The following is a 27,599-nucleotide window of genomic DNA, read 5'->3' as shown; positions in this document are numbered from 1 at the left end:
TGTCTCTGCTTGTATCCACCATGCATTCCTGTTATGTTGTACCGGGTTTGACCATATGTTGCTCCAGAAGTGTTCCATGTCTGTTATGTTAGGTGGATTGTCTATTTTTAATGTGTGTGTGTGTTATCTATTGTCTGGTAAAATTTCTTTTGGTTTGTGTTGAATGTTTGGTTTTGTTTCCTTCTATTTTCACTTTTTTTGTATCTTCTAAGTTGTTTGGCCAATGCTTCTTTATTATTATTATTATTATTATTATTATTAATAGTTTCACATGTACTACAGTACAAATACTGGCATGACAAGAGCTCAAACCCAGGATCCTCTGTACAACAAACTGATGTTCTACCATCTTCCCCACGAGAGCGCTACACGAAAGAAAATTGGGGACTCATTAAAAAAATTAAAACCCGTGGTCAGTTGTGTAGGTCGTCAACATATTATTTCCCGTATCAACTCTCTTCTGAGGAAGAATGAAACTGTCAGTGATCTATGAGTGTGATGCAATATATTTAATCACCGATTTCTGACAATAGTCAGCTAGTATGCAGGTCTCCAAGCTGGTGTTACATGAGAGTTATGTAACACGCATTTACAGAAAACAAGCTATAACGAGATTGTGTCAGGCATGAAATCACTTAAGAGTGCAGTATGATGAAATATCAAGTTGGCTAACAATCTTAAGGATAATATATTAGTGCTGCACTCTGCCACCTGCGCAATTCGCCCTTTGGGCAGTTGCTCTCCAAATAAATTAAAATACCTGTCAGCAAAATCAATTTACAACAATGGTGAAAGAAAGAAGGAAAACAATTTCTGGTTAATATTGTAACTAATGGTAATTTGAAGGTTTGAAAAAAATAACACAGAAAAGAGTAGTAACATGAAATTAGATTTTACATAGGAAATGAAGTGGTAAGAGAAACATCATTCTTCTCCGTGTAAAGTGCTTTTATGACTAAATTGTAATTTAAGATGTTACGAAAGCATTCAATTATGTGGTCCATGTTACGTGTTGTATAATTTGGAAAATTATAAGACTAGGAGAGACTCACCAATGGTACATTTCACACACAGGACAGAGTGTTTCCTGCAGTGACAGAAAACAAGGAGCGAATTTCAAACTGACTGTGTGCTGTAAAGTTAAAGAGTACCACACAGTTCAGTTCCTCTACTGTTTTCTTAATACATATCAATTCTCTCTTATGAGATGTAAGAAATAATGGGAAAGTTTTCTAGTTGTAAAGGACAGGTATGATTATGAAAAGCAGATATGGTAATGGGTAATATCAGCTCATGAACTATAAAGAATGATGAACACTTAACTGCTGCAAAACTTAGTACCTGAAAAAGGAGGGGTGGGGGGTGGGGGTGGGTGTGTGTGTGTGTGTGTGGGGGGGGGGGGGGGGGGGGGGGGGGGAAGCGACTTGGCACTCACATTCTGGTGACAGAGAATTGATAGGTATCCAGAGAACAGTAGAGGAACAGAACTTTGTGGCATCCTTACTTTGCACCATTTTTATCAGTTCAAAATTGGCTCTGAGATTTTTTGAATAATCCCATTCACAAAGCTTATTCTTAGTCTAATATGGAGTGATTAGATGGTCTGCAGTGTCATTTTGTCAATTTCATACAAGCTGCTGCGAAACTGTCCCAAAATTTTCAACTCTGCTTTCCCTTTAGACATATCCCTCAACATTTTGGGGGTCAGCAATGTCGATTTACTCAAAAAACTCTACAACAATCATTCATTTAGATTTTTGGTTTTGTTTAGTTTGCTTATAGATTTCTGCAGTAAATGATTTCATCTACTTATAATTTAGGTGTTCCTGAGTACCTCAGAGGAAAGGGTGTTCATTTATAGTTGATACGGAAGTGTTTTGTACTGTTCCAGAATATTCACTGTTACACAGCTGTCATATCCTGCCTGAGCAATGTCATGTAAATAAAAATCACTTTATTCTGAATGTATATTATTTTATACATGCGAAAGAATTTGCCCCCCTTCTAACAGCTGTGTACCGCAAGTCTCTAGAGGAATGGAAGGTTCCAAATGACTGGAAAAGAGCACAGGTAGTTCCAGTTTTCAAGAAGGGTCGTTGAGCAGATGCGCAAAACTATAGGCCTATATCTCTGACATCGATCTGTTGTAGAATTTTAGAACATGTTTTTTGCTCGCGTATCGTGTCATTTTTGGAAACCCAGAATCTACTCTGTAGGAATCAACATGGATTCTGGAAACAGCGATCGTGTGAGACCTAACTTGCTTTATTTGTTCATGAAACCCAGAAAATGTTAGATACACGCTCCCAGGTAGATGCCATTTTCCATGACTTCCAGAAGGCGTTCGATACAGTTCCGCACTGTCGCCTGATAAAGTAAGAGCCTACGGAATATCAGACCAGCTCTGTGGCTGGATTGAAGAGTTTTTAGCAAACAGAACACAACATGTTGTTCTCAATGGAGAGACGTCTACAGACGTTAAAGTAACCTCTGGCGTGCCACAGGGGAGTGTTATGGGACCATTGCTTTTTACAATATATATAAATGACCTAGTAGAAAGTGTCGGAAGTTCCGTGCAGCTTTTCGCGGATGATGCTGTAGTAGAGAAGTTGCAGCATTAGAAAATTGCAGTGAAATGCAGGAAGATCTGCAGCGGATAGGCACTTGGTGCAAGGAGTGGCAACTGATCCTTAACATAGACAAATGTAATGTATTGCGAATACATAGAAAGAAGGATCCTTTATTGCATGATTATATGATAGCGGAACAAACACTGGTAGCAATTACTTCTGTAAAACATCTGGGAGTATGCGTACGGAACGATCTGAAGTGGAATGATCATATAAAATTAATTGTTGGTAAGGCGGGTGCCAGGTTGAGATTCATTGGGAGAGTCCTTAGAAAATGTAGTCCATCAACAAAGGAGGTGACTTACAAAACACTTGTTTGACCTTTACTTGAGTATTGCTTATCAGTGTGGGATCCGTACCAGGTCGGGTTCACAGAGGAGATAGAGAAGATCCAAAGAAGAACGGCGTGTTTCGTCACAGGGGTATTTGGTAAGCGTGATAGCGTTACGGAGATGTTTAGCAAACTCAAGTGGCAGACTCTGCAAGAGAGGCGCTCTGCATCGTGGTGTAGCTTGCTATCCAGGTTTCGAGAGAGTGTGTTTCTGGATGAGGTATCTAATATATTGCTTCCCCCTACTTATACCCCCGAGGAGATCACGAATGTAATATTAGGGAGATTTGAGCACGCACGGAGGCTTTCCGGCAGTCGTTCTTCCCACGAACCATACGCGACTGGAACAGGAAAGGGAGGTAATGACAGTGACACGTAAAATGCCGTCCACCACACACCGTTGGCTGGCTTGCGAAGTATAAATGCAGATGTAGATATCTACCAAAGTATTAAAAAAAAAAAAAAAAAAAAAATTGTTTTCTTTCAGTTTCACGAGGGGAAGTTCTTGACAATGTGGCCTGGCACTTATCTACGGGCCTGACAGGTGACAGTCCAGGTCACTACAGCGAAACAGCTAATGGCCAATGCCAGGGAGAAGTTGTAGGCTGCACTATCACGAGCTTCGTTGCATATTATTATAATAAATTTATAAGTGTTTTGAAATGAAATATGGTTACTATGTGCCACACAATTGAAGAAGTATGATCTTGCTGTTTATACAATTTTAATCTTGTCCTTGGTCTAATATTGTGCATTGGTGTAATTGTTTTGACATGAAATAAATTGATATCAGTGATGAAACATGTAAACGTATATCTAGAGTTGAAGTATTTACTTTATCCAATAATTCCTGGTGAAGTAAACTAAGACAGTCTTCATCACAAAAGAATACAAATATTGAAATATATTAGGATTTAGCAAGAAGTGGTGACTTAACTATAAGGCAAATTAACAATGGTTTGTGATGCTATAGAGTATATGTAAAAAAGAAGTCTGGGTGTTAAGCCTTATTTATTGTACCATGCCAGAAGAACATTACTGTTTTTGATAATAGTTGTAATGTCACAATTTGGCTTAGTTCAGTGACCAGACTAAGTAATACTGCCATTGTTAATGAGATAGTAACACCGTAACTTGTCAAAACATAACACGACAATGCAGTTCTCTGCTGTTTTCTATGTCTCCAACATATGGGTGTAATTTAATACTGGATGGTGACCTTTATGTTTAGGCAAGTGAGCTGAAGCACTGTAAGTGTTTTATCCCCATCCCTTGAATATACTTTCCACCAAACCATTTCACCTGTTTGGGCTTTCGCAGATTTTTGTGTATTTGGTCTTCACAAAATGCTGCTTTCTCAATTTATGTGGATCTATTCCATACTAAAAGAACTGTTGAAAAGTGACTAAAAGAAAATAAGGGCAACTGTAGAAGAGGAGAGACTGGAAGACAAACTATTGAAGATTATGCTTTGCAGCCAGGAGACCACCTGATGCAGTTTGTTAAAACTCTGGTACTGGCAGGGGCAAGTGGCTACTATGAAAGGCTACACAGGGTGGCAACAGAGATTACTGAACACCCAAGTAAATTTAATCAGAAAGAGGAGGGTGTGAAACTGAGCAGTACCTGGATTCCAGTACTGAAGCAGATGTGTACCACTCTTCCACCAGGTGTGATATCAATAGCAAACACCAGCAACTGATAACAGCCAACTGCACTCGAACTCAAAACAGGTGTCACCACAGATCTGCGCAGAAGCACACGGAAATGGAATTTTACTTCACTCAGTAGCGAGTTAGGGTACGCACTGGACCTTCAAAAAACTACAACTGCCTTGTAGATGTCATCCAGATGGAGACAAAACATTGGATATAAATATGAAATTCATTTGACCACAGATTAATTACCCAGAAAATTTTAACAAGTGTGACATTTATGGCAGTCAACATTTACAGTTTACATAATGTGATATGTTTGGAGTTTATCTTGTTTATAATCACTGCTGTCCTGGGCATAGCGTGTAATTCTTCCAATAGCCAAACTCAGATAGTTCATTACTGACCATCTACGCAAGCTAAAATCATCAAGAATCGGCACTGCAATCATAGACCTTTATGTACACGGATATATGTAAACCAATGAGAAATTAATCAGCAAGAAAAACTGGAATAGCAACTGTTGCACATTATTTATTTGTTGAGTGTAGGATGATGCTTTCAAAATTTTTGAACTTTAAGTGTGTCAAAATTCTTCTTTGTGGATATAAATCCTTACCTCTTCTCCATTTTCCCTGGGTTTTGGCATCAAAATTTAATATTGTGGATTATTACAATCACTGTTAGCAACATTAGAAAGAGGATTAACACTCAGAATAAGCTTTACTGTATCATACAAAGAGTTTACGTTTGCATTCCCTCTTCTCTCTGACAACAATATGTTCTCAGACTGCAGTTGACAGCCTATCTATAAATTTAACAGCTGATCATAGATGATGTTGTCTGCCTTTTCCTCATTCCTCAGCATCTGTTACAGCGGAGAAAGGAACACAGGTGTGTCATCATGACTAATGCCTCAAATGTCATTTGCCACAATGAGTACATTGTAAAATAAATTAATATGCGTATGAAGTATCTGTACATAAACCCTTTATGGTATTCACTCTCTATTTAATTTTCAATTCTGCCACATGTCAGAGAAAAATATACTATGGCCCTCATATTTACTATACATTTAGCATGCACTTCAGCAGGGTAATAGCATCTGGATAATAATGCAGGATAATACAAGCTTTTCCTCTTAAGTATAATTGTGAAGCTCAACTTTAAAGTATCTAAAATTAGACAAGAGAAAGAAAGATCATACAACACAGTCTCAGTTCAAATCACACCTGTACTCGAACTAACCTATTTAGACACACCTACACATTACTATCCATGAAATATAAAATTTAGAACACAGTTTTTGGTTTCAAATGTGCCATTAAAACACTGTCAGATTAATACGGAAGAAGACTAAAATAATTACGCAGGAAATTGTGACTACCAAATGCCATACAATTTACCTAAAACCCAAAACTGTGTTTATGTCTATGTATAAAACAAATCAGTTAAAATCTGAAATGTGGACATCACAATCATTACACATTTGCGAATCAAATGGTAGTGTCTTATATACAAGTATGTTAATTCCTTAACATAAAATCCTAAGTTATCTCGTTTTTTTATTTTAATAGAACTTAAAATTCCAAGTATACTCAGGCAGAGTAACAACAAACCTTTTAAAAAATAAATTAAAGAAATATAAATAAATTAAAAAATAAAACATTGCTTATGTCCGTCTTGGTGTTGATAGTTCACTGTTTGGTCACAAGAGAGCATCCGTTTCCATGTTTGTAGCCTGATGTCATGTTTCGGTTGAGGTGTTTGGCACTATGTTTCATCTTTACTGTGCAAAGCTATGGATACTTAACAACAAAATGTGCACTTTTAGCCTCTGTTCTACATTATTGTTTAGGCAGTGCACAAAACAAAATAAAACAAACAAAAAAATTACTGGCTATAGAGATCATGGGTCTGCCATTGAATTGAGGATCTTAGAAAGTGAAGAAGAATGTGGTATTACTTCATTAGACAGAGTGACAACAGTTTGTCATCCGACTGACAGCTGCTCACCAGTGGTAAGAGAGATATATGTCCACTGTCCTCAACTCAACTCCTCCAATATTTCTGTTCACAGGAAATCATTGTGAAATATGTGGTTGAACTTCATATCTACACAGAAACTAAAAATGATTAAGTTTCAGGATATTTTAGCCTACGTCCAGTGCACAAGTATACTCAGGATTTTACTTATGGTGATCTTGAAAAATTTGTAATGCATTATTTTGAGATTTAAAAGCTATACTATTATTTCTCTATATAATGTCATTCACTATAAAATGTCTTTCATTAATAAAAAAACCTATTTTTTGGAATGCAATATGAAAAAAAATTCATCTTAAGCAGTTAAAAACATTTTAACTTGCCTGAATGTTTATAAAAAAATATAAATTGTGTACTAATTATAAACATTTGGAAGAAAAACTACTAGGATTCTTAAAGTATTTTTTGGCTCTATTTGAAAATGTATTAGCGAAGCCTGCCCTTATTTAATACCAAAATAATTACCAGATTTGTAAAAAGCTTGTTTGCATAACTATATCTGTTAATTTCATTATTTAAACAAATAATTTGGCCTAACCTCTGTGATGGAAGGAACTGTTAAATAGGAGGAAATTTTCAATGTATTCAGTTAATTGGATGAGTTATGTTTCAATTGCAATTTCTGTAACTTAAACATTGAACAATGTATAGTTTCAGTGCCTATTATTGTGAAGATATATAAATGGCTGAATTTTGGTCCCGAGACAGTCTGTCCACAGCCGATTTTCAGATGGGAAGTCTGTATCATTAAAATAACAATAATGCTTTAACATTGGAATTAGTGTAACACAAATAGGTTGTGTGTTAAAACAATGACAGTGTCTGTTCAATTGATTTGAGAAATAATATCACACATACTGTATTATTATTCTGAAAGAACTGTATGGTTAGGTATTTACTGCTCATAGATGTTCAACAGAAAACTATTGTAGCAGAATGCTGATGCTTGCCTGCAAACTATCAATGAGGCTTATCAAAAGTTTACCAATAGTGAACTGACCGTATAACTGTGTAATACTGGGGGATTGTGAGCAGTGAAAGTAAAGAACTGTGAAACAAAGCTGTACAACTGTCAGCTAAATCATTTACAGTAGTCAGTATTGAATTTCCACTCCATTTTTTAGCCAGCATAACAATGCCATACATTGACACCAAGGACTATTAACAAAGAAATAAAGCAAGTGAACGTCACACAGTGTCATCCCATTTGCAGGACTCTTTCAGAACTATTTGTGCACTTACAATACTTCGGTTTGAGGTAGGGTTTTGGAGTTACCCCCACCCATGAGTTGGCAAATTATCCTGTCACTCATATTAATACATTAAAGTGTGCTTGGAACATTTCCTTTTTAAGATGCCGCAAAATTCTGTTTTGGGTTTGGTTATGAACACGTAAAATATCACTAACCTGAGACAGAAGTTGTAACCTCACCTGACTTGCAATGCACCCTTTCAAGACTGGTATGTGCATCCATGGTGATTTTTTAATGTTATAGTCATTAGGCTGTGCTCCAAAGTATATTTCTGTACCCAGTGTTCCTTGTTCCAATGGACCATGAGGTAATGCTCATAATGCAAAATTATCAAAATCACCTAACATGTCTACGTTACTAGATGTTTCAGGCACGCGAGCGTGTGTGTGTGTGTGTGTGTGTGTGTGTGTGTGTGTGTGTGTGTGTGAGAGAGAGAGAGAGAGAGAGAGAGATGGGATGAGATGCGAGTGATCACAACAGCATCAGAAGGGTAGACTAGTGTTCAAAACATACACACATATGGTACATCTCAATGAATGCCTCATTCAGTGTCCTGAAAATGATGCACAATACCAATATATGAGTCACAAAAAGCAAAGAGGTATTCCATGACGAGGCGAATTTGATAGATGTATTGCTGTGGCAAACATCCCAATCTCTAAGGAATTTACTTCAGAGCTGTAGCTGGAAGAGTATAATGACAGACGCAGACCATCAGACTGTGTCACAGCTTGTGTGTAAAAGTTATTTCCACACAAGGTAAGGAATGGTTCTTGATCAATTTTTGAATGTATATTCCCAACGGAATTTAATTAAATGGATATTTTCAGTGGCAATGCACATTGCAGACTGATAATCCTGCAACAAAGTATGGTATTTTCAGTAAGTGAAGAGAAACTAAGAATGAAGCCACCGGTAGCTGGATGGATAATATTTAAGTCCCGCAGTCACAAAGTCACTAATTATATTTTGTCTAGTACCAATTCTTTTCTTTTTTTTAGATTTTATTTGAATTTTAAATTTACTATCAAACAGAAATGTTAATTAATCAATAATGATTAATAATCTTTTAATAAAACTAACATTCTCATTTTTAATTATTAATCATATGAAAATTTGAGTATTCACAAAAAATTGAAATTTGGTACAAAAACGCAAACCTCAAGACTGAATAAAGCTAATCACCACAGAGAGGATGTGGTTGGCAGCAGACAGGTACATTTAATAACACAGATTGTAGCTATCAGAAACTAATTAAAGACTTCGTCCAATAGCTAAAATTGAGCAGGCTACTATTATATGTGCCTCCCAGCCATTTGACACCACATCTATGTCGTGAGTAGCATTCTATTCTAATACTGACATTGATGTTTCACTGTGGATTTTCGTTATACACAAGTTGTGTGAGAAAACTAACGAGATTTATTTTCTTCAAATAAAAATATTGTCCCATTCAAAGTAGTTCCTTTCAGCCAATGTACACAGCAGAAACGTCATTCCAGTCTGGGTAGCAACACTGAAAGGTTTGAACCGGTAGGGTCTTTAACATGTCAGTCCTTTTAGGACATTTTTCAATTTTGAGAAAAGAAAACAGTCACAAGGACTCAGCTCAAATGAATAGGGGGGGCTGCAGAACAACAGGAATGCCTTCTGAGGGAGAAAACACCGTAATGGAGGGGCTCTGTGACACAGGGCATTGTCAAGATGCAGCATCCACATGTCTGCACTTTATTCACCCTTTTCCTGAGCCTTTCAATTACATCTTTGTAAACCACTTGGTTGATAGTTTGACCAGACAAAAATCTCACAAGAGCATTCACACATTTTATATTTTCAACAGTTTGTGATGTTGACTGTCTCCCTGAGCAATGTTCATCTTCAGCATATACTCATCCTTCAAATAATGATTTGTGCGAGTGAAAAACTCGTGCTCTTGAAAAGAAATGTTCCCCATAGACCAGTTCCAACTTTCAAAGGACACACTCATGGATTTCCCAAGTTTAACACAAAACTGTTTGCATAACGTTCCTCTAAATTTTGCTGTTCCATTTTCATAACACACAACACAAACACAGTTTCACTGATGGCTTTCTCGAAAATCACTTGATGGCTGTACAGAACAAACTCTGACTGGGCATCTGTTAGGGATGAATCCATCGGTCTACACAAGAAGAACAGCACAGTGTTGCCAGATCGCTCACAGTGTTGTCACTCACTATTTTTCTCACACACCTTGTAGATACATAAAAAACAATATGAAATAGGCTAGATTGCTAGTCACTCTATAAACTGGATGCTGGCAATAGACCTGCACATTTAAAAGTAAGACTCAGCTTTCATGGAGTCCTCCTCCACACACACACACACACACACACACACACACACACACACACTCTGCATAACCAGTTGCCTCTGTGCAACTCTAAGCCCCGACTGGTGTGTGTGTGTGTGTGTGTGTGTGTGTGTGTGTGTGTGTGTGTGTGTGTGTGTGTGTGTGTAAGGGGGGGGGGGGGGGAGAGATTTTTACATGTGGAGGAGGACTGTCCAATTGATTAATCCCACTTTGAAATATGCGTATCTGCTGTTCAATGCCTAGTCTACGGTGGTGGGCAACAATCTATCCCATTGCTTATAGTTGTTATTGCACAAATTTCCCATTTTATAAGCTGGCTAAGCTTGCCGAGCTATTTGGCATTTAGTATCACCCAGGATTAATACAAATTTCTGGAACAGAATCTGGTACTTAAGATATCACACATGAATTGTTAATATAAGCAGCAGTTAATTTAAGTGCTTACATCAGTATACATAATTTTGTGAGTTTTCTAATTAGTACTAACAAGTAAATCCCCGATTCTTTAAAGAATCTATCTCTCATGTATAGCTCAGCTCCAAATGTCCAATAACTTTACAAATGAGTCAGAGTCTTAAATATTCGACGTTATGCATATAAGTGAGAAAAACTTTGAAATTATGCCATTAAACTTGTTGGAAGTCGCTAACTGCTCTCATTGTGAAACACTGGATGAAGAAAGTCGGGTAATTTACTCTCCATGTTAAGCAACAGCAAGTTGTTCATGCATCTCAATGTTTATCGCATCATATCTCCTGGATTGTGAATCACGCAATGATATATTGCAGGTATATTTGGATACTGTCTGCAAACTGTGTTGTGAATTTAGTCAGTAGTAAAGAAGTATTAATTAAAATGTCATATCTGATGCTCAAGTTTTACTGCATGAACAGCAAAAATGTAATAAGCAATAAACTTTTTCCTTTCATCGTTTCCTGGGGGTGTCAGAAAGACAAAGTTTCATTAAAATTTGAAATTATGTGTAAAGTTTGTTGCAAACTACTAAGCGATCCGATTCTTAAGTACTCGGTGAAAAAAGTCCAGGTATTTGCACGCTGTCAGTTACACTGTCTTAAAACTGTTTCTAACTGCAATACTTGTCTTATTGTGTTAAACTTCTAAGAATACATAATACCTCTTAATGAGCAGATTATGATAGTATTATGAATCTTTAAATTTGGTCAATAATTATGTGAAATGTTAAGAATAAAATTTTTGTTGCCCTTGGAAGCTGTCAGATACTCATCCTTCAGCTGGTTCTGGGATTCCGGGACAGTCACTTAGTAATACACTGCTGGAAATGGAAAAAAGAACACATTGACACCGGTGTGTCAGACCCACCATACTTGCTCCGGACACTGCGAGAGGGCTGTACAAGCAATGATCACACGCACGGCACAGCGGACACACCAGGAACCGCGGTGTTGGCCGTCGAATGGCGCTAGCTGCGCAGCATTTGTGCACCGCCACCGTCAGTGTCATCCAGTTTGCCGTGGCATACGGAGCTCCATCGCAGTCTTTAACACTGGTAGCATGCCGCGACAGTGTGGACGTGAACCGTATGTGCAGTTGACGGACTTTGAGCGAGGGCGTATAGTGGGCATGCGGGAGGCCGTGTGGACGTACCGCCGAATTGCTCAACACGTGGGGCGTGAGGTCTCCACAGTACATCGATGTTGTCGCCAGTGGTCGGCGGAAGGTGCACGTGCCCGTCGACCTGGGACCGGACCGCAGCGACGCACGGATGCACGCCAAGACCGTAGGATCCTACACAGTGCCGTAGGGGACCGCACCGCCACTTCCCAGCAAATTAGGGACACTGTTGCTCCTGGGGTATCGGCGAGGACCATTCGCAACCGTCTCCATGAAGCTGGGCTACGGTCCCGCACACCGTTAGGCCGTCTTCCGCTCACGCCCCAACATCGTGCAGCCCGCCTCCAGTGATGTCGCGACAGGCGTGAATGGAGGGACGAATGGAGACGTGTCGTCTTCAGCGATGAGAGTCGCTTCTGCCTTGGTGCCAATGATGGTCGTATGCGTGTTTGGCGCCGTGCAGGTGAGCGCCACAATCAGGACTGCATACGACCGAGGCACACAGGGCCAACACCCGGCATCATGGTGTGGGGAGCGATCTCCTACACTGGCCGTACACCACTGGTGATCGTCGAAGGGACACTGAATAGTGCACGGTACATCCAAACCGTCATCGAACCCATCGTTCTACCATTCCTAGACTGGCAAGGGAACTTGGTGTTCCAACAGGACAATGCACGTCCGCATGTATCCCGTGCCACCCAACGTGCTCTAGAAGGTGTAAGTCAACTACCCTGGCCAGCAAGATCTCCGGATCTGTCCCCCATTGAGCATGTTTGGGACTGGATGAAGCGTCGTCTCACGCGGTCTGCACGTCCAGCACGAACGCTGGTCCAACTGAGGCGCCAGGTGGAAATGGCATGGCAAGCCGTTCCACAGGACTACATCCAGCATCTCTACAATCGTCTCCATGGGAGAATAGCAGCCTGCATTGCTGCGAAAGGTGGATATACACTGCACTAGTGCAAACATTGTGCATGCTCTGTTGCCTGTGTCTATGTGCCTGTGGTTCTGTCAGTGTGATCATGTGATGTATCTGACCCCAGGAATGGGTCAATAAAGTTTCCCCTTCCTGGGACAATGAATTCATGGTGTTCTTATTTCAATTTCCAGGAGTGTATAATGTGTTTTATTTTCGTGCTGTTTTTTATGTGGAATTAGCAAGTATTTTAGCGAAGAAAAATTATGTCTATCTTCTAAGCATCTTTAATAGTTGTCTCGCTCTCAATTTGAGTGTCTCTTGGTTGCCAGATCACTGAAAATGTGGAACATCATGTACGAGAAAATGGATTTATTTTATTTTTTTTTAACTGTACAATTACAAAATTAGACTGAATAAGGGTTTGCACGCATCACTTCAAAGACTGCTCAAGATCTTGTCATTTGTCCTTCTTAAACATGTTAAAGACTTAAAAATTTGGTTCAGAAATTATAGAAATAACAGATGATAAATTCTATCCAGAAAACACAAAGGTGAGGACAAAGATTCCAGAATATACAAAGTTTGTTTCTGCACAAAATTTTATAGGAAACACTGAACAGGAAAGTATAGGACGAAATATTCAACCAGGTTTCAGTAAATGTACAAATACAAAGCAGAGTCAAGTTGCCAGGCAGCATGCTCCAAGTTTTATTATTAAAGGAAAACAAAAACTTCTGTCTGATCTTAGACAAAGTGTCACCATTACAATGACAAGAGGGAGATAGTCCCATGTGTTACGTATCAATGTAACACCTAGAACCACAACTGCAACTTTCATTTGTTTCAGTACACATAACTGTGCTTCCTCTTGACATTTACCTAGTACATGCAGAATAATAATCATTACACATGGGGAATTCTTTCATCTTTCAGATCAATACAGAAACAACAAATTAATAAATTACTACAAACCTGGATCTTCGAGAACGTGATCGTCTCTCTTCCTCTTCCCTCATTCTACGGTGTTCATCCCTTTCTCTGCCTCTTTCACGATTCCTTTTCCGTTCTTCCTCTTCCCTCAATCGATTCCGTTCTCTTCTTTCCTCTTCACGTTTCTTTTCTTTTTCCTCACGAGCTTTCTGACGTGCTGTCTGAAGCAACACACAATATTCAAATTACACAAAGAAAGTAGTGAAAATCCTTAGCTACTAGGTACCTGCCGTTGACAGTGTGAGTAACAAAATTAAAGCAGTTGGCAGTATGAGTAACAAAATTAGAAGTACCTATCAAAGATGCTCATGAGACGCAACATAGTTGTTACCAGCATTATTTTATAATTCCAAATAAAAATGCAGTACAAACACAAAGATTCATGATGCTCATGAGCCACGGTTGGGTCCCTCTTTGACAGCAAGCCCCACGCGCCTGGTGTATGTCACTTCTTGCGGCTTGGAGCTCATGGTGCCAGGGTGTGTGGTGGAGCCATGATGGGCAGTGAGAAGCAGCAGCGGATTGGATGGCTAGTTGGTGTTCTGAAGTCGGACCGGGGGGAGGGGAGCCGCGCAGAGTCCGTGGGCAGTATGTGCCCTCTGGCTGAATCTGATGTGCCATGGAGTGATTGGTAGCCTTCTAAATTTTTGCCTATTTAATAGTTGTGGACACAGGTGTTATCTATAGATGGAACATTTGTGTGGTCTTGGCAATTTGAATTTGCTGTTGGTTCCTTGGTGGAAATCATCTTATACAAGGAGCTTTCTGATCCGATAAATTGCTCGATTTGAGTAATGTTGCTCAACTTAATACCTTGTACATTGAAGGTCTCTGAGGGGAAAGATTAGTCGGAAGTGGCAGGAGAAGAAACAGGAGTTTAAAGAGATAGGGGATCCAGTATTAGAATCAGAATTGAAAAGAGCTCTGGAGGACTTAAGATCAAATAAGGCAGAAGGGATAGATAACATTCCATCAGAATTTCTAAAATCATTAGGGCAAGTGGCAACAAAACAACTATTCACACTGATGTGTAGAAAGTATTAGTCCAGCAACATACCATCTGAGGTTTGGAAAAATATGTGGTGTCACCGCCAGACACCACACTTGCTAGGTGGTAGCCTTTAAATCGGCTGCGGTCCGTTAGTATACGTCGGACCCGCGTGACGCCACTGTCAGTGATTGCAGACCGAGCGCCGCCACACGGCAGGTCTAGAGAGACTTCCCAGCACTCGCCCCAGTTGTACAGCCGACTTTGCTAGCGATGGTTCACTGACAAATTACGCTCTCATTTGCCGAGACGATAGTTAGCATAGCCTTCAGCTACGTCATTTCCTACGACCTAGCAAGGCGCAATTATCATTTGCTATTTATCTTGCGATGCATGTACCGTCAGACCGATGTTTACCAATTATGGATTAAAGTTAAGTATTCCAAAAGCTACGTACTTTTTTTACTAGACTCAACTCCTTTAACTGTTCCAGACCTCACGCAAGCCTGCGTGAGCTTAAATGCGTGCGTTTCGGCTATCTCATAGTGGATTGGCTGTCTTGCCAAGTCACAACAAAATATCATCCATACAACTCCGAAGACTGCAAGAGCTGACAAGTGCATGAATTATCGCACAATCAGCTTAATAACTCATGCATCCAAGTTGCTGACAAAAATAATATACAGAAGAACGGAAAAGAAAATTGAGGATGTGCTAGATGACAATCAGTCGGGCTTTAAAAAAGATAAAGGCACCAGAGAGGCAATTCTAACATTGCGGTTCATAATGGAAGCAAGACTAAAGAAAAATCAAGACATGTTCGTAGGATTTGTCGACCTGGAAAAAGCGTTCGACAAATTAAAATGGTGCGAGATGTTCGAAATTTTGAGAAAAGTAGGGGTAAGGTATAGGGTACTATACAGTACGTACAACAGCCAAGAGGGAATAATAAGAGAGGACAACTAAGAATGAAGTGCTCGGATTAACAAGGGTGTAAGACAGGGGTGTAGTCTTTCCCCCCTATTGTTCAGTTGGTGCGCGGAAAAAGCAATGATGGAAATGAAAGAAAGGCTCAGGAGTGGAACTTTTCCCCCCCTAAGGTAAGTCTTTCCGCTCCCGGGATTGGAATGACTCCTTACCCTCTCCCTTAAAACCCACATCCTTTTGTCTTTCCCTCTCCTTCCCTCTTTCCTGATGAGGCAACAGTTTGTTGCGAAAGCTTGAATTTTGTGTGTTTGTTTGTGTGTCTTTCGATCTGCCAGCACTTTCGTTTGGTAAGTCACATCATCTTTGGTTTTTGATAAATTTTTCCCACGTGGATTGTTTCCCTCTATTATATTAAACTTTTTATTATGGTGTTTTCACCAAGTCCGTGGTTTGTTATGTTGACATTGTAATATCAATAATTTTTTTAATAATATCAGGTGATTATTATGTGACATAACACTGTATGCAGTCCGCAGCTCCTCATTCTGTTACATTGTTTGCATCCTCAGACCTCTGTCTGCTTCCAGTTTCAATGATTCATGGTAGTTGGATTGCCTAATGTAATTTCTTCAACGTCGCATACCTGTTTACAGTTTTGTATGATGCAGGTCTTACTAAATGCTCAGTTTTCATCATGTGATATTGCAATTGGGTAATGTGATGGTTTTATTGCATATTATTGTACATGACTGTGTTTATTTTGCTTAAGTGGTGTTTTTGACCAAATGATTAGTATCATGTGGCTACTGTATTACATAATATTGTATTCAAATGGAGTGAAAAAATTATACATTTGCATCTGCTTTTATTTTATTTCTTTTATTGTGATTTTAGTGCACATGTATTGTTCTGTGACTGTACTACAGTGTGCGCATATTTTGGAACTTGGTCTGCGACCTTGGTCTTAGACCTTGTTCTTCGACTTTTAGCTTCTTTGATTGACACTTGTGTGTTACCTAATGGATGTTGTTGCAACTGACTAGTGGTGCTTTGCATCTACTACTGTTACATAGTCCATTTTTCAATGTTTTTCGCTTGCTTATGTCGGTATTATGGTGTGAAGTACCTTTTTCTGCCATTTGCAAGTCAGCTATGATGCCTTTTGTGGTTAAATGGCATGTATGACAAGTGAAGTTGTCACAATATTTTTTGTAATTATACTTAATTTTTCGGACTAATAATTCTCATGAAAATGTAATCTGTGTTGATATTCAGTTTTCACTTTGTTTCCATTTTTATGCCAGTACTGTGAAGATGATCAATGATCAAAACTGGTTGCGAATAAATATATTTTAAGACAGCTCAGTGTTTACCATGCATTTCTCCAAGTTGACAGTCGCCTGAAAAAATTTCAGTCCAATAGTCACATTCACCTCTGTGTTTCCAGTTCAAAAATTATTATCGTTACAGAATATTATAAAAAATTCATTCCTATTGCTCCAAAAATGGTCTTAAAAGACCTGCCTGCCTGGTGTTAACTTTGAACCATCTTCCTTTAGTTTTTTACTCTTTCCATTATTTACATGATTATCTGCATTGTCTACATTACCACTGTAGTGACTGTCTGCTGTTACTTAGTGCTGAGTCACACATCTTTTGAGACTAGTTATTTAGTGAATAATTATGTGGTAACTTGAATGTACTGTTCCTGACAGATTAACATGAAGTTGTGACATGCATCTCACAAGCTGGTTTACTACTTCGCCGTTTCTCTTTTGGTGGCATTCAGTAGTTTGTCACTGGATGCATGTAGTCTAGTTTCGCTGTGTTGAGATAAAGGCAGGATTAAATTCAAGAGTATTATAGCTTGAGAGGAAGGCAACACAGTTAGCTTTAATTAGGAAAATAAGGTGATAAGGGAGTGTGGTGAATGAAATTTACAAAGGAAGGATTCTTCGTGGAGAATTTAATAAATTAATCACCTTAGTGTAACAGTAGCGTCTTCGGCTAGTAATCTGAATTATTCTGGGTTGAGCTGAAGCTGCTGGTTATATTTTAACTGACTCAACTACAATCATATCACCTGTTCGGTCTCTTAAGTTTTATATGTACTCTTTGCACTGCATCTCAAAGTATATTTTTAACGTCTTGCCAAAGTACTTGGACTTCAAGTATATACACGTGTTCCAGTATATCACACACATTAAATTTCTAATAAAACACATTGAACAACCACGAAATTTTACTGATATTTGGTTGTTGGAAAGTAAATCATCAGCAGTCATTGTCAATGCCAAGTGTTTCAGTTAGTCCAGATAGCCTGCATAAATAAAACACACAATTTTCTGAAAAAATGGGTGGAATTTTTATGAAATGATTTATATAAAATTAAGAAATAAACTAGGTTAGATAAACATTTGGTCCATGTCATTCACTGTACATGATTTCAAGCATCATTCAGAGGCATGTGAAATGTTTCTCTAATATATTTTGTTTCTTTTATACAAATCATTTCACAAAATATATGATTTGTCTTTTCTTCCCCCTGCCCCCCCCCCCCCCCAGATTCATTCAAAAAAATGTGATAGTACTGACATCTTACTTGCCTTCTTAGCAGTCTTCTGTTTTTGTAATGTCCTAAATGTAGCACTTGATTTGAAGGAAGCCTTGTTGACAGTTAAATTTCAGTCCAGTGTCTCTGTTTGTGCACAAAATAACTAGATGTTGAAGAAATGAACTTTTTGACTCTTCATTTACCTAGCTAGCAGCAACTGCTCATGAAATACTTCAGTTTTCTCCAAAATCAGTAATTAAGTTTCCCTTAATTACCTTGATTACTTTCAAGCATAAATTTTTGTTGCAAAATTACACCACATGCTCGTCACTTTGATACTTTGTTTGCACATTTCTCTCTTTTCATTTGGCTGTAAAAATTTAGACAAAACACATTGTGCAATTCGTAGGGAATCTTGTCTTTGCTCTGCTCAAACCTTTGACTAAAACATTCCGTTTGTTAATCAGATGACAAAATGTCATCTTTGTGTACTTTCATTTGCAAAAAACATTTCAATATCTTGAACCATTTATGAAATATGATGATTTTTATAAACTTGTGATTCTTGATGCACATGGATGGAATTGGACCCATCACGTGCGACCCATCTGCTACATATACAATTCAAAATCTCAAGAAGTGAGAGAGATATCGTTCCATTCTCAACTTTAAATACAATTTCATTATGTTGGCTACGTTTCATAGGCAGATACGTATTACCTAAAATGAATAACATGCAAAGTCTACACTGTGCATTTTTAACTGTGCAAACTCTTAAAAATGTTGTGCAGTCATTTACTTCGTTTTGAGCAGCACAGTAACTAAAATGAATAACAAAAAAATTCAATCCCGTATCGAACAAAGATATCAAGATGTAAGATGATAAGTAGAATTTTTTCACTGAATACAAGGGTAATTTGAAAAGTTCTCGGAATCACCACGAGAGGTCAGTGCTAGCACAAGTTGCTCACATGATATTCATTGGACTGTTGCCTGTAAGCATGTGCCACATCAGTGCTCGTGGAAGAGAGTGTTGGGGGTGATGTGGCTCTGTTGTTGCCGCATAGTGATTTGCGAAGATGGAAAAATCTGGATTCAAGCAGTGATTAAGTGCTTCGTAAAGAAAGATATGAAAGCAAAGGACATTCATACTGATTTCCAGAATACAATGGGGGCCTCCGCTCCTTCATATTCAACTGTAGCCAAGTGGACAAATGAATTTAAATTTGGTCAGGAGATTTTAGATGATGATCCACACAGTGGCAGCCAAAATGTGTCACCACTCCAGGAATCATTGCAAGCACGAAATGGTCATGGAGGATCACCGATTGAAAGTGCGTGAAATTGCTCACGTTTGCCAGATGTCAACTGAGAGGGTATATCACATTTTAACTGAAGAATTATAAATGAAAAAATTATCTGCAAAATGGGTGGTGCAACTCTTGACGCTGGATCAAAAACGCATGAGAATGGACATATCGGACAGTGTTTGGCCTGTTGTAGGAGAAATGAACAAGATTTTTTTGTGCCCAGAGACAAAACAACAGTCAAAGCAGTGGAAACATGCTGATTCTCCGCCACCAAAGAAAGCAAACTGGGCCAACAATTACTGGAGAATACTGTACTAACTTTGTGGACAAATTGCAACAAAAGACACATGGAAAAAGGTCAGGTTTAGCAAGGAAGAAAGTCATCTTCCATCAAGACAATGCGCTCCCACAAACGTGCTGTCGCTGTGGCAAAATTACATGAACGGAGGTATGAATTGTTGCCACACCCGCCTTATTTACGTGATATGGCTCCATCAGAATTCCATCTCTTCTCAAAACTGAAAATTGTTCTTGTTGGATGAAGATTCACTTAAAACGAAGAATTGATAGCCGGGCATTAATCTACAAGGAGATTACATTGAAAAATTAAAAAAGTTTCACTGATGTAAGTACTTTTTTCTATTCCATTCTGAGAACTTTTCAAACCACCCTCGTAGTTTCCTTAAAGTCAGATAAGTATTTCATAGCAGCTGGCATGTCTGCTCCAGCTCTTTGCCGAGAAGACTCATAGCTGTTGCTCTCACTTTCGCATGTACTGCAGTGAAAAAATTCAAACATGTTTGACTTCAAACACCACGAGTTGCAGCGGAGGACAGGCAGCCCCACAGATGTCACTCTTCTAGGTCACTTCCGTAACTATAAGTGTGGTTGTGTTTTGTTGTCTAAACCTGTTGCCTGCTGCCAGTTGCCTCTGTTGCTCACTTAGGACGTGGCACAAGGGTTACTGGGCAGCAGGATGCCCTTTGCAGTGATGGAGAGATGGTCAAAGATATCAAATACATTGTGTATGTGATTGTTGACATAATTCCTACCATTTTAGCAATAATTTTGTTATTTGCATGTATTTAACCATATCTTATAAATGTATCTGCAGTGGTAAAATGACTGTCAATAGTTAGTCTGATGTCGTGGTCTTTTTTCTGATTATTTTCCATTCTGGTATTTGTTTGCATGGGAACATGGTCCCTACCATCATGCCCCCACACCCAAGATGTCATATGAATGTTTATTATTGTTGTTGTTGTTATTATTAGTATTCATTTTCCACGCCATAATGTGCTTTCTATGCGTAGGTTTAAAATTTCTTCTTCTTTGCTCCAAGTGCTTGATTTTCAAGGGAGTGTGTTATTTACTGTGTGTGTTGATTTGCATGCATAAATCTGAATATCCTATTTTGAGTTCAAACCTCCTGCAGGCAAACAGAAAATAAAGTGGAAGGACTGGACAGAATTGAGTTTAAATCATTGTTTATTAAACCATACTTATTTAAGAAAAATAACTAAGAGATATAGAACCAATTAAAAGGATTACCTTTTCAGATTCATGAAATTACACACCTTAGTTTAATGATAATTTAAATAAGATAATATTTACAGACAAAAAGCTTTGTCCAACAGCTGTTTTTAGAACTCAGACTCAAAATTTCTACATTTAAGAACCACGACTAAGAAAATGTTTCAACAAATGAACAAATAATCAATATTTGGAAACACGTGGCACTTTAAGACAACATACCAGGTTCAGAAGTATAAAATCAGAATTTAGTTGCAATAATTACACATCTGTTGTTTGAAATTGGTAAACAATATTTTATTCAAAATAATCCTCTAATCTCTCCGGCAGGCTATGAATGGCATGCAAAAATAAAACAGTTCTTTTGAAGCGAAGCAGTCAGCGAGCCACTTTCATACATTTTCATATGAATTGAAGTGCTGTTCAACGAGAGTGTGTCCCTGTGATGTAAATAGATGATAATCGGACAGAGCCAAGTCTGGAGAATAAGCCGCATGTCCTAGTATTTCCCAGACCCGTTTTGCTGTGTGTGATAGGGCGTTATCATGGAGCGCTTGCCTTTCCCATGTTTCGGCCATTTTTCACATAATGCTCAATTTAAATTGATCATTTGCTGTTATTAGCGACCAGTGTTAACGGTTTCACCAGCTCATAATAGGTGACCTCCTCCTGATCCCACCGAATACAGAGCATTGTCTTCTTTCCAAAGCGATTTGGTCTTGCAGTAGATGTTGATTGTTTGCCAGGATTCACACGATTTGCAAGACTTAGGATTCGCAAAATATATCCATTTTTCATCACCTGCCACTATTCAATGGAGAACCGACTTTCTTTTGTATCTGGAAAGCAGCATTTCACAATAGGGCTTTTGATTTGCTTGCTGTCATTTTTTCAGTTCATGCAGAACCCATTTTCTCACTATCTGCACTGCTCCCATAACTTTCAACTGAAGAGAAATGGCTTTCTGCATCACATTCAATTGTTCCACTAGTTCCTGTGGAATCTGAATATCATCTTCATCCAATAAAGCTTCCAGTTCGTTGAAACTTCCTGGCAGATTAAAACTGTTTGCCGGACCGAGACTCTAACTCGGGACCTTTGCCTTTCGCGGGCAAGCGCTCTACCAACTGAGCTACCCAAGCACGACTCGCGCCCCGTCCTCACAGCTTTACTTCTGCCAATACCTCGTCTCCTACCATCTAAACTTTACAGTAGGAGAGTTTCTGTAAAGTTTGGAAGGTAGGAGACGAGGTACTGGCAGAAGTAAAGCTGTGAGGAGGGGCGTGAGTCGTGCTTGGGTAACTCAGTTGGTAGAGCGCTTGCCCGCAAAAGGCAAAGGTCCCGAGTTCGAGTCTCGGTCCGGCACACAGTTTTAATCTGCCAGGAAGTTTCATATCAGCGCACACTCCGCTGCAGAGTGAAAATCTCATTCTTGCAGTTCGTTGTCTTTGAACTTCAGTGGTTTCCCGCACTCGTCATTTCTCACATCAAAATCACCACTTTCGAATTTTTTGAACCACTCAAAACATTGTGTTTTCCCAAGAGCAAGTTCACTGAAAGCTTCAACAAGCATTTGATGTGATTCTGCAGAAGTTTTCTTCAAGTGATACCAGAAAATCACTCAAAACTTGACATGTTTATGGGTTTGAAACAGTTACTGATGTATGGAACTCGCCTTCAGCCATTACAGGAAGCAGGTGGCGTGCAGACGCGGTCTCACGGGCCCTACACCGACTGCTAGGCCCATCTATAGGGAAATTCGTTTCATACTTCTACACCTGTCAGCATAACTCATCTCAGAAGGTTAAAAAATTAACAGCAATACAGGAAGGCAAAGTAACATACAGCTGGCTCAAGAAAACTAGGAAAAAAATTCCTGAAACACACATCCCAGGGCATCTAGGTAATTTAGTAAAGTAAACAAGTGCTCTGTCTCCCTTCAGGCAGACAGAGCAACTTTCCTTAAATCTTGCTCCAGTGAGCAGTTAAGTAATTAATAAGAGAACAAATGTGCAGAGATTAACTGCCTCCAGACAGACAGTGAAAATTCTTTTAAGGTGTACCCTAGCAAACACTGAAGTGATTCAGTAAGTGAATGTGTATGCATAGTGGCTAAGAAGGAAGAGAACCAATAATTAGTACTCAGAATAAACTTGTAGCAAAGTAAATAAAAGATAAGGTCACCCCATGAAAATATTGAAATAACTAATAGTTGAACATTTAGAGCTAGTAAACTGTAACGAGCCCTGAGACAGGGAATAAATCTCTTTTACTCTTCAGCTCACAAATTTCTAGCTAAAGAACACATGATCAACCTTCGGAGCATAGTAACACTTAATAGTTTTATACCCTTTTGCTTTTTACACTCTGTGAATTAGTTATTATGAGCGGGCTATATTTTCACAAGTCCAGAAGACATCTCAAATGTCACATGCGATTCATACGCAACTAACCAGTATGTGGCCATCTCATTGGGGCTCGACAGATGTCCAACAAGAGCACGTGACTCAGTAAAGCCCCAAACATCAAAATGTATACAATTTTAATACAAAATTTCAAACCGTAATTTATGTAACTTGAGTGAAAGCAGCCCACGGGTAGCCAGTGATAGTGCATTCCATGAAGCCAATGTACAGAGGTGATATTAACAGCCATAATATGATGAGCTTGCAATGGGTCCAGGTCCAAGGCAATCAAAGCGTGCCACAACAGTAGAAAATTGGAACAGACTAAGGGAGCGTCTAAATTCAACTGTCATTCTCATTTAATATAATCCCATTACCACAGTACTTGTGCAGATCAACAGATACTTCAGATGATTCTCTTCAAAAACTTAGTCTAAGGTTAAACATGGTCACACTTGAAACAATATACAGCATTACCAAACTGTTGAATCCACTGCTGAACATTGTAAACTGAATTGCAAGAACAAGTGTCTTTGGTTGCTATGTGTTACCTCAACACCTTCCAAGGTAACTTTTTTGTTGTGGTCACCAGTCTTCCGACTGGTTTGAAGCGGCTCGCCCCATATCCTCTCCTATGCTGAACTCTTCATCTCAGAGTAGCACTTGCAACCCACGTCCTCTGTTATTTGCTGGATATATTCCAATCTCTGTCTTCCTGTACAGTTTTTGCCCTCTACAGCTCCCTCTAGTACCATGGAAGTAATTCCCTGATGTCTAAGATGTCCTATTATCCTGTGCCGCCTCCTTGTCAGTGTTTTCTACATATTCCTTTCCTCTCCAACTCTGTGCAGAACCTCCTCATTCCTGACCTTATTAGTCCACTTAATTTTCAACATTCACCTGTAGTACCACATCTCAAATGCTTCGATTCTCTTCTGTTCTGGTTTTCCCACAGTCCGTGTTTCACTACCATACAATGCTGTGCTCCAGACATACTTTCTCAGAAATTTCCTCCTTAACTTAAGGCCTATGTTTGATACTAGTAGATTTCTCTCGACCCGGAATCCCCTTTCCGTCAGTGCTAGTCTGCTTTTGATGTCCTCCTTGCTCTGTCTGTCGTTTGTTATTTTGCTGCCTAAGTAACAGAATTCTTCACTTCATCCACTTCGTGACCATCAATCCTAATGTTAAGTTTCTCGCTGTTCTCATTTCTGCAGCTTCTCATTACTTTCATCTTTCATAGATTTGCTCTCAATCCATATTCTGTACTTTATTAGATCGCACATTACATTCAGCAGATTATGTAATTCTTCTTCACTTTCACTCAGGATAGCAATGTCATCAGTGAATCATATCATTAATATTAAATATGTCTGCTTGTGTCTGTATATGTGTGGATGGATGGATGTGTGTGTGTGTGTGTGTGTGTGTGTGTGTGTGTGTGTGTGTGTGTGCGCGCGCGCGCGAGCGAGAGTGTATACCTGTCCTTTTTTCCCCCTAAGGTAAGTCTTTCCGCTCCCGGGATTGGAATGACTCCTTACCCTCTCCCTTAAAACCCACATCCTTTCGTCTTTCTCTCTCCTTCCCTCTTTCCTGATGAAGGTTGGTTGCGAAAGCTTGAAATTTGTGTGTAGGTTTGTGTGTCTATCGACCTGCCAGCACTTTCGTTTGGTAAGTCACATCATCTTTGTTTTTTGATAATAAAAAGTTTACATAGACAATGTTAAAACATTATGAGAATCAATAACCACTAAACCCAGAGACCATAAAAACCAAACAACCAAAACAATTCCAAAGACAAGTCCATATAAGACCAGGATTAATCAGTGTTACCAACTGAGACACCAAGGCTAAAGTCACTTCTAATGGTGTCATACAGGAACTGTAATTATTCATATTATTACAACATGTGTGACTTTACTGTCCATTCCTAACCAATTTTATTAAACAAATTTCCAGTAATCTGAACATGTCATGTGCTCAATACACCTTTCACTATCCAATTGCAGCAGTATGAATATCTAACAATGGATTTAACTATCAGTAAAGACCTACACGTATGTTATACCCGAACAAGCTAGCTGTGGAATTATTTCTGCTTTACAAAAGTGTAAGAATTTAAAGGAACGGGGAGGGGGATTTCAGGGATCGGAGTAACATTTGCTGTAGCTGTATGTCTCCATGGTCTGTCCCATAGTATACATATTGTTTAATATTTGTACCATGTGTGCAGACCAATTATAAAGAAAAATACAAGATCCATATGAAAATTAGCTAAAACTGTTTCAACAACATGGAAAATGTAAAGGTATAAAAAGAGGTAGGGGTGGTGGGGGGAGGGGGAGGTTAGTGGTGTGAAGCATATAAAAACCCTGTATCTATGGCATCACCAATAGTATGTATACTATATTAGAGAAGGAAAGTTGCTACTCACCATATAGAGGAGATGCTGAGTCGCAATAGGCACAACAAAAAGATTCACGCAATTATAGCTTTTGGCCATTAAGGCCTTTGTCAGCGATAGACACACAAACACACACGCACACACTCTTGCACACAAACGCAACTTGCACACAAGTCTACAGTCTCAGATACCTGAAACCACACTTCTTATCTGAGACTGCAAGTAGAGTGTGTGTGTGTGTGTGTGTGTGTGTGTGTGTGTGTGTGTGTGTGTGTGTGTGTGTTGCTGACAAAGGCCTTAATGGCCGAAAGCTTTAACGGTATGAATCTTTTTGTTGTGCCTATCACGACTCAGCATCTCTGCTATATGGTGAGTAGCAACTTTTCTTCTCTAATATTGTTACATCCCATCCTGGATTTTCCATTGATAGTATGTATACTGTTAATCATGTACAACACGCATGTGGAACGATTCTACTATTAGGTCCCTAGTAATAGAAAAGGATGTCTGAGTAGAAACTGGTGTCAGCCACACTAATGATGTGAAAAGGGGGTCGGGTCATGTCACTTAACAAAAATTTATGGAACGTATAAATGTAACAAATTAACAAATCTGGGGCGGGGGCAGGGTCTAGTGTATGAGAAGTCAAGTACCCTCCAAAGAGCTATGTTTTAACTGTACTGAGTAAAATTATAACATTGCCAATGATAAACCATAAAAACATTGGACGCCAATAATAAACCACATATCATTAATATGAGGTATGCATACATTTGCATATGCACTAATAGCTATTTATGCATAGATATACCATCAACACAGTATTGATCAAAACATGTATAGAGGGTGAAGGGGGAGGGGGAAGGAATATAATTTAAAGATAAACTTATATTTGGGTCATTGTCTTACTCTAGCTAGTCATAAGTCAAATATCTGTCTTGTTCTTGTGTATTTGTATTTCTAAATTATGTACTGTTTTGGTCCTGCAGCCACTGCTTAGGGAAACAGCTTTCTGTGTTCAATTCTGGCTTGAGGCTGTTTTCTTCTAAGTATAGTCATAAAATACATGTTTTTGTGGGGTGGGGCAGCACAATGAGTTTTCTACTCTTACATCTGGGTATTTGTGTTTTCTGTGAATGGCAAATTCACAAATTATGGAATAAAAAATTTGGTACAAGGGTAGTACAGGTACAACAACAAAAATTACAAATAACCATATGTTTGCGTTTGCTGGCCAGTTACCATTTGGCTTTTCATAGGCACAAATCATTCTTTGGAAACATTGTTACAGGTGACAAGAAATGGTGCCTTTATGCAAACTTAAAGAAGAGGAAAGAAAAGCTTTGTCTATCAAAAAAAGCAACACCCCCTGTGAAGGGTGATGAATACCCTAAAAAAAATTGTGCTTTTAGTGGAACCAAACTGGCATTCTTGATCACAGAAATTGCTATCAAGAAATGAAATGAAAAAACTGCTGATGTACTGAATAGGTACTCACTGTTACTTTTGAAAATAGAACACACAGTAACCTGTGTTGTTAGCACTGTAAAAATGGCATGAACTTATGTACTGATCCAATGCAAGGACACACCTCAAAGTCATTAATTTTTTATGAGTGTAGTTCACATATTTCCGCATGTGATGGTAAAGTATGACAACAGGAATGTTTAGAGTGAGTGCACACAAAAATCCATGATGTATATTC

At 38.8% G+C, this 27,599-nt stretch overlaps 1 protein-coding gene across 2 annotated transcripts in view; it reads right to left on the bottom strand.

Moving 5' to 3' along the window:
• LOC124776222 (luc7-like protein 3) overlaps nucleotides 1-27,599 on the bottom strand; it is a 148,204-nt gene that overhangs the window by 88,532 nt on the left and 32,073 nt on the right. Inside the window, exons 5-6 of one of the 2 annotated variants that reach the window (XM_047251078.1) lie at nucleotides 13,756-13,934; nucleotides 13,315-13,662 (exon numbers count right to left, since the gene is read on the bottom strand). In XM_047251078.1, coding sequence (XP_047107034.1) covers nucleotides 13,659-13,662; nucleotides 13,756-13,934 — 183 coding nt within the window. In that variant the 3' untranslated portion in view covers nucleotides 13,315-13,658. Of the gene's footprint in view, nucleotides 1-13,314; nucleotides 13,663-13,755; nucleotides 13,935-27,599 lie in introns of those variants that run through there. The other variant, XM_047251077.1, reaches the window with a different exon arrangement.

Source organism: Schistocerca piceifrons, chromosome 2 (genome assembly GCF_021461385.2).
Source record: "Schistocerca piceifrons isolate TAMUIC-IGC-003096 chromosome 2, iqSchPice1.1, whole genome shotgun sequence".
NCBI lineage: Eukaryota > Metazoa > Arthropoda > Insecta > Orthoptera > Acrididae > Schistocerca > Schistocerca piceifrons.
This window is presented reverse-complemented; position numbering and strand designations above follow the sequence as displayed.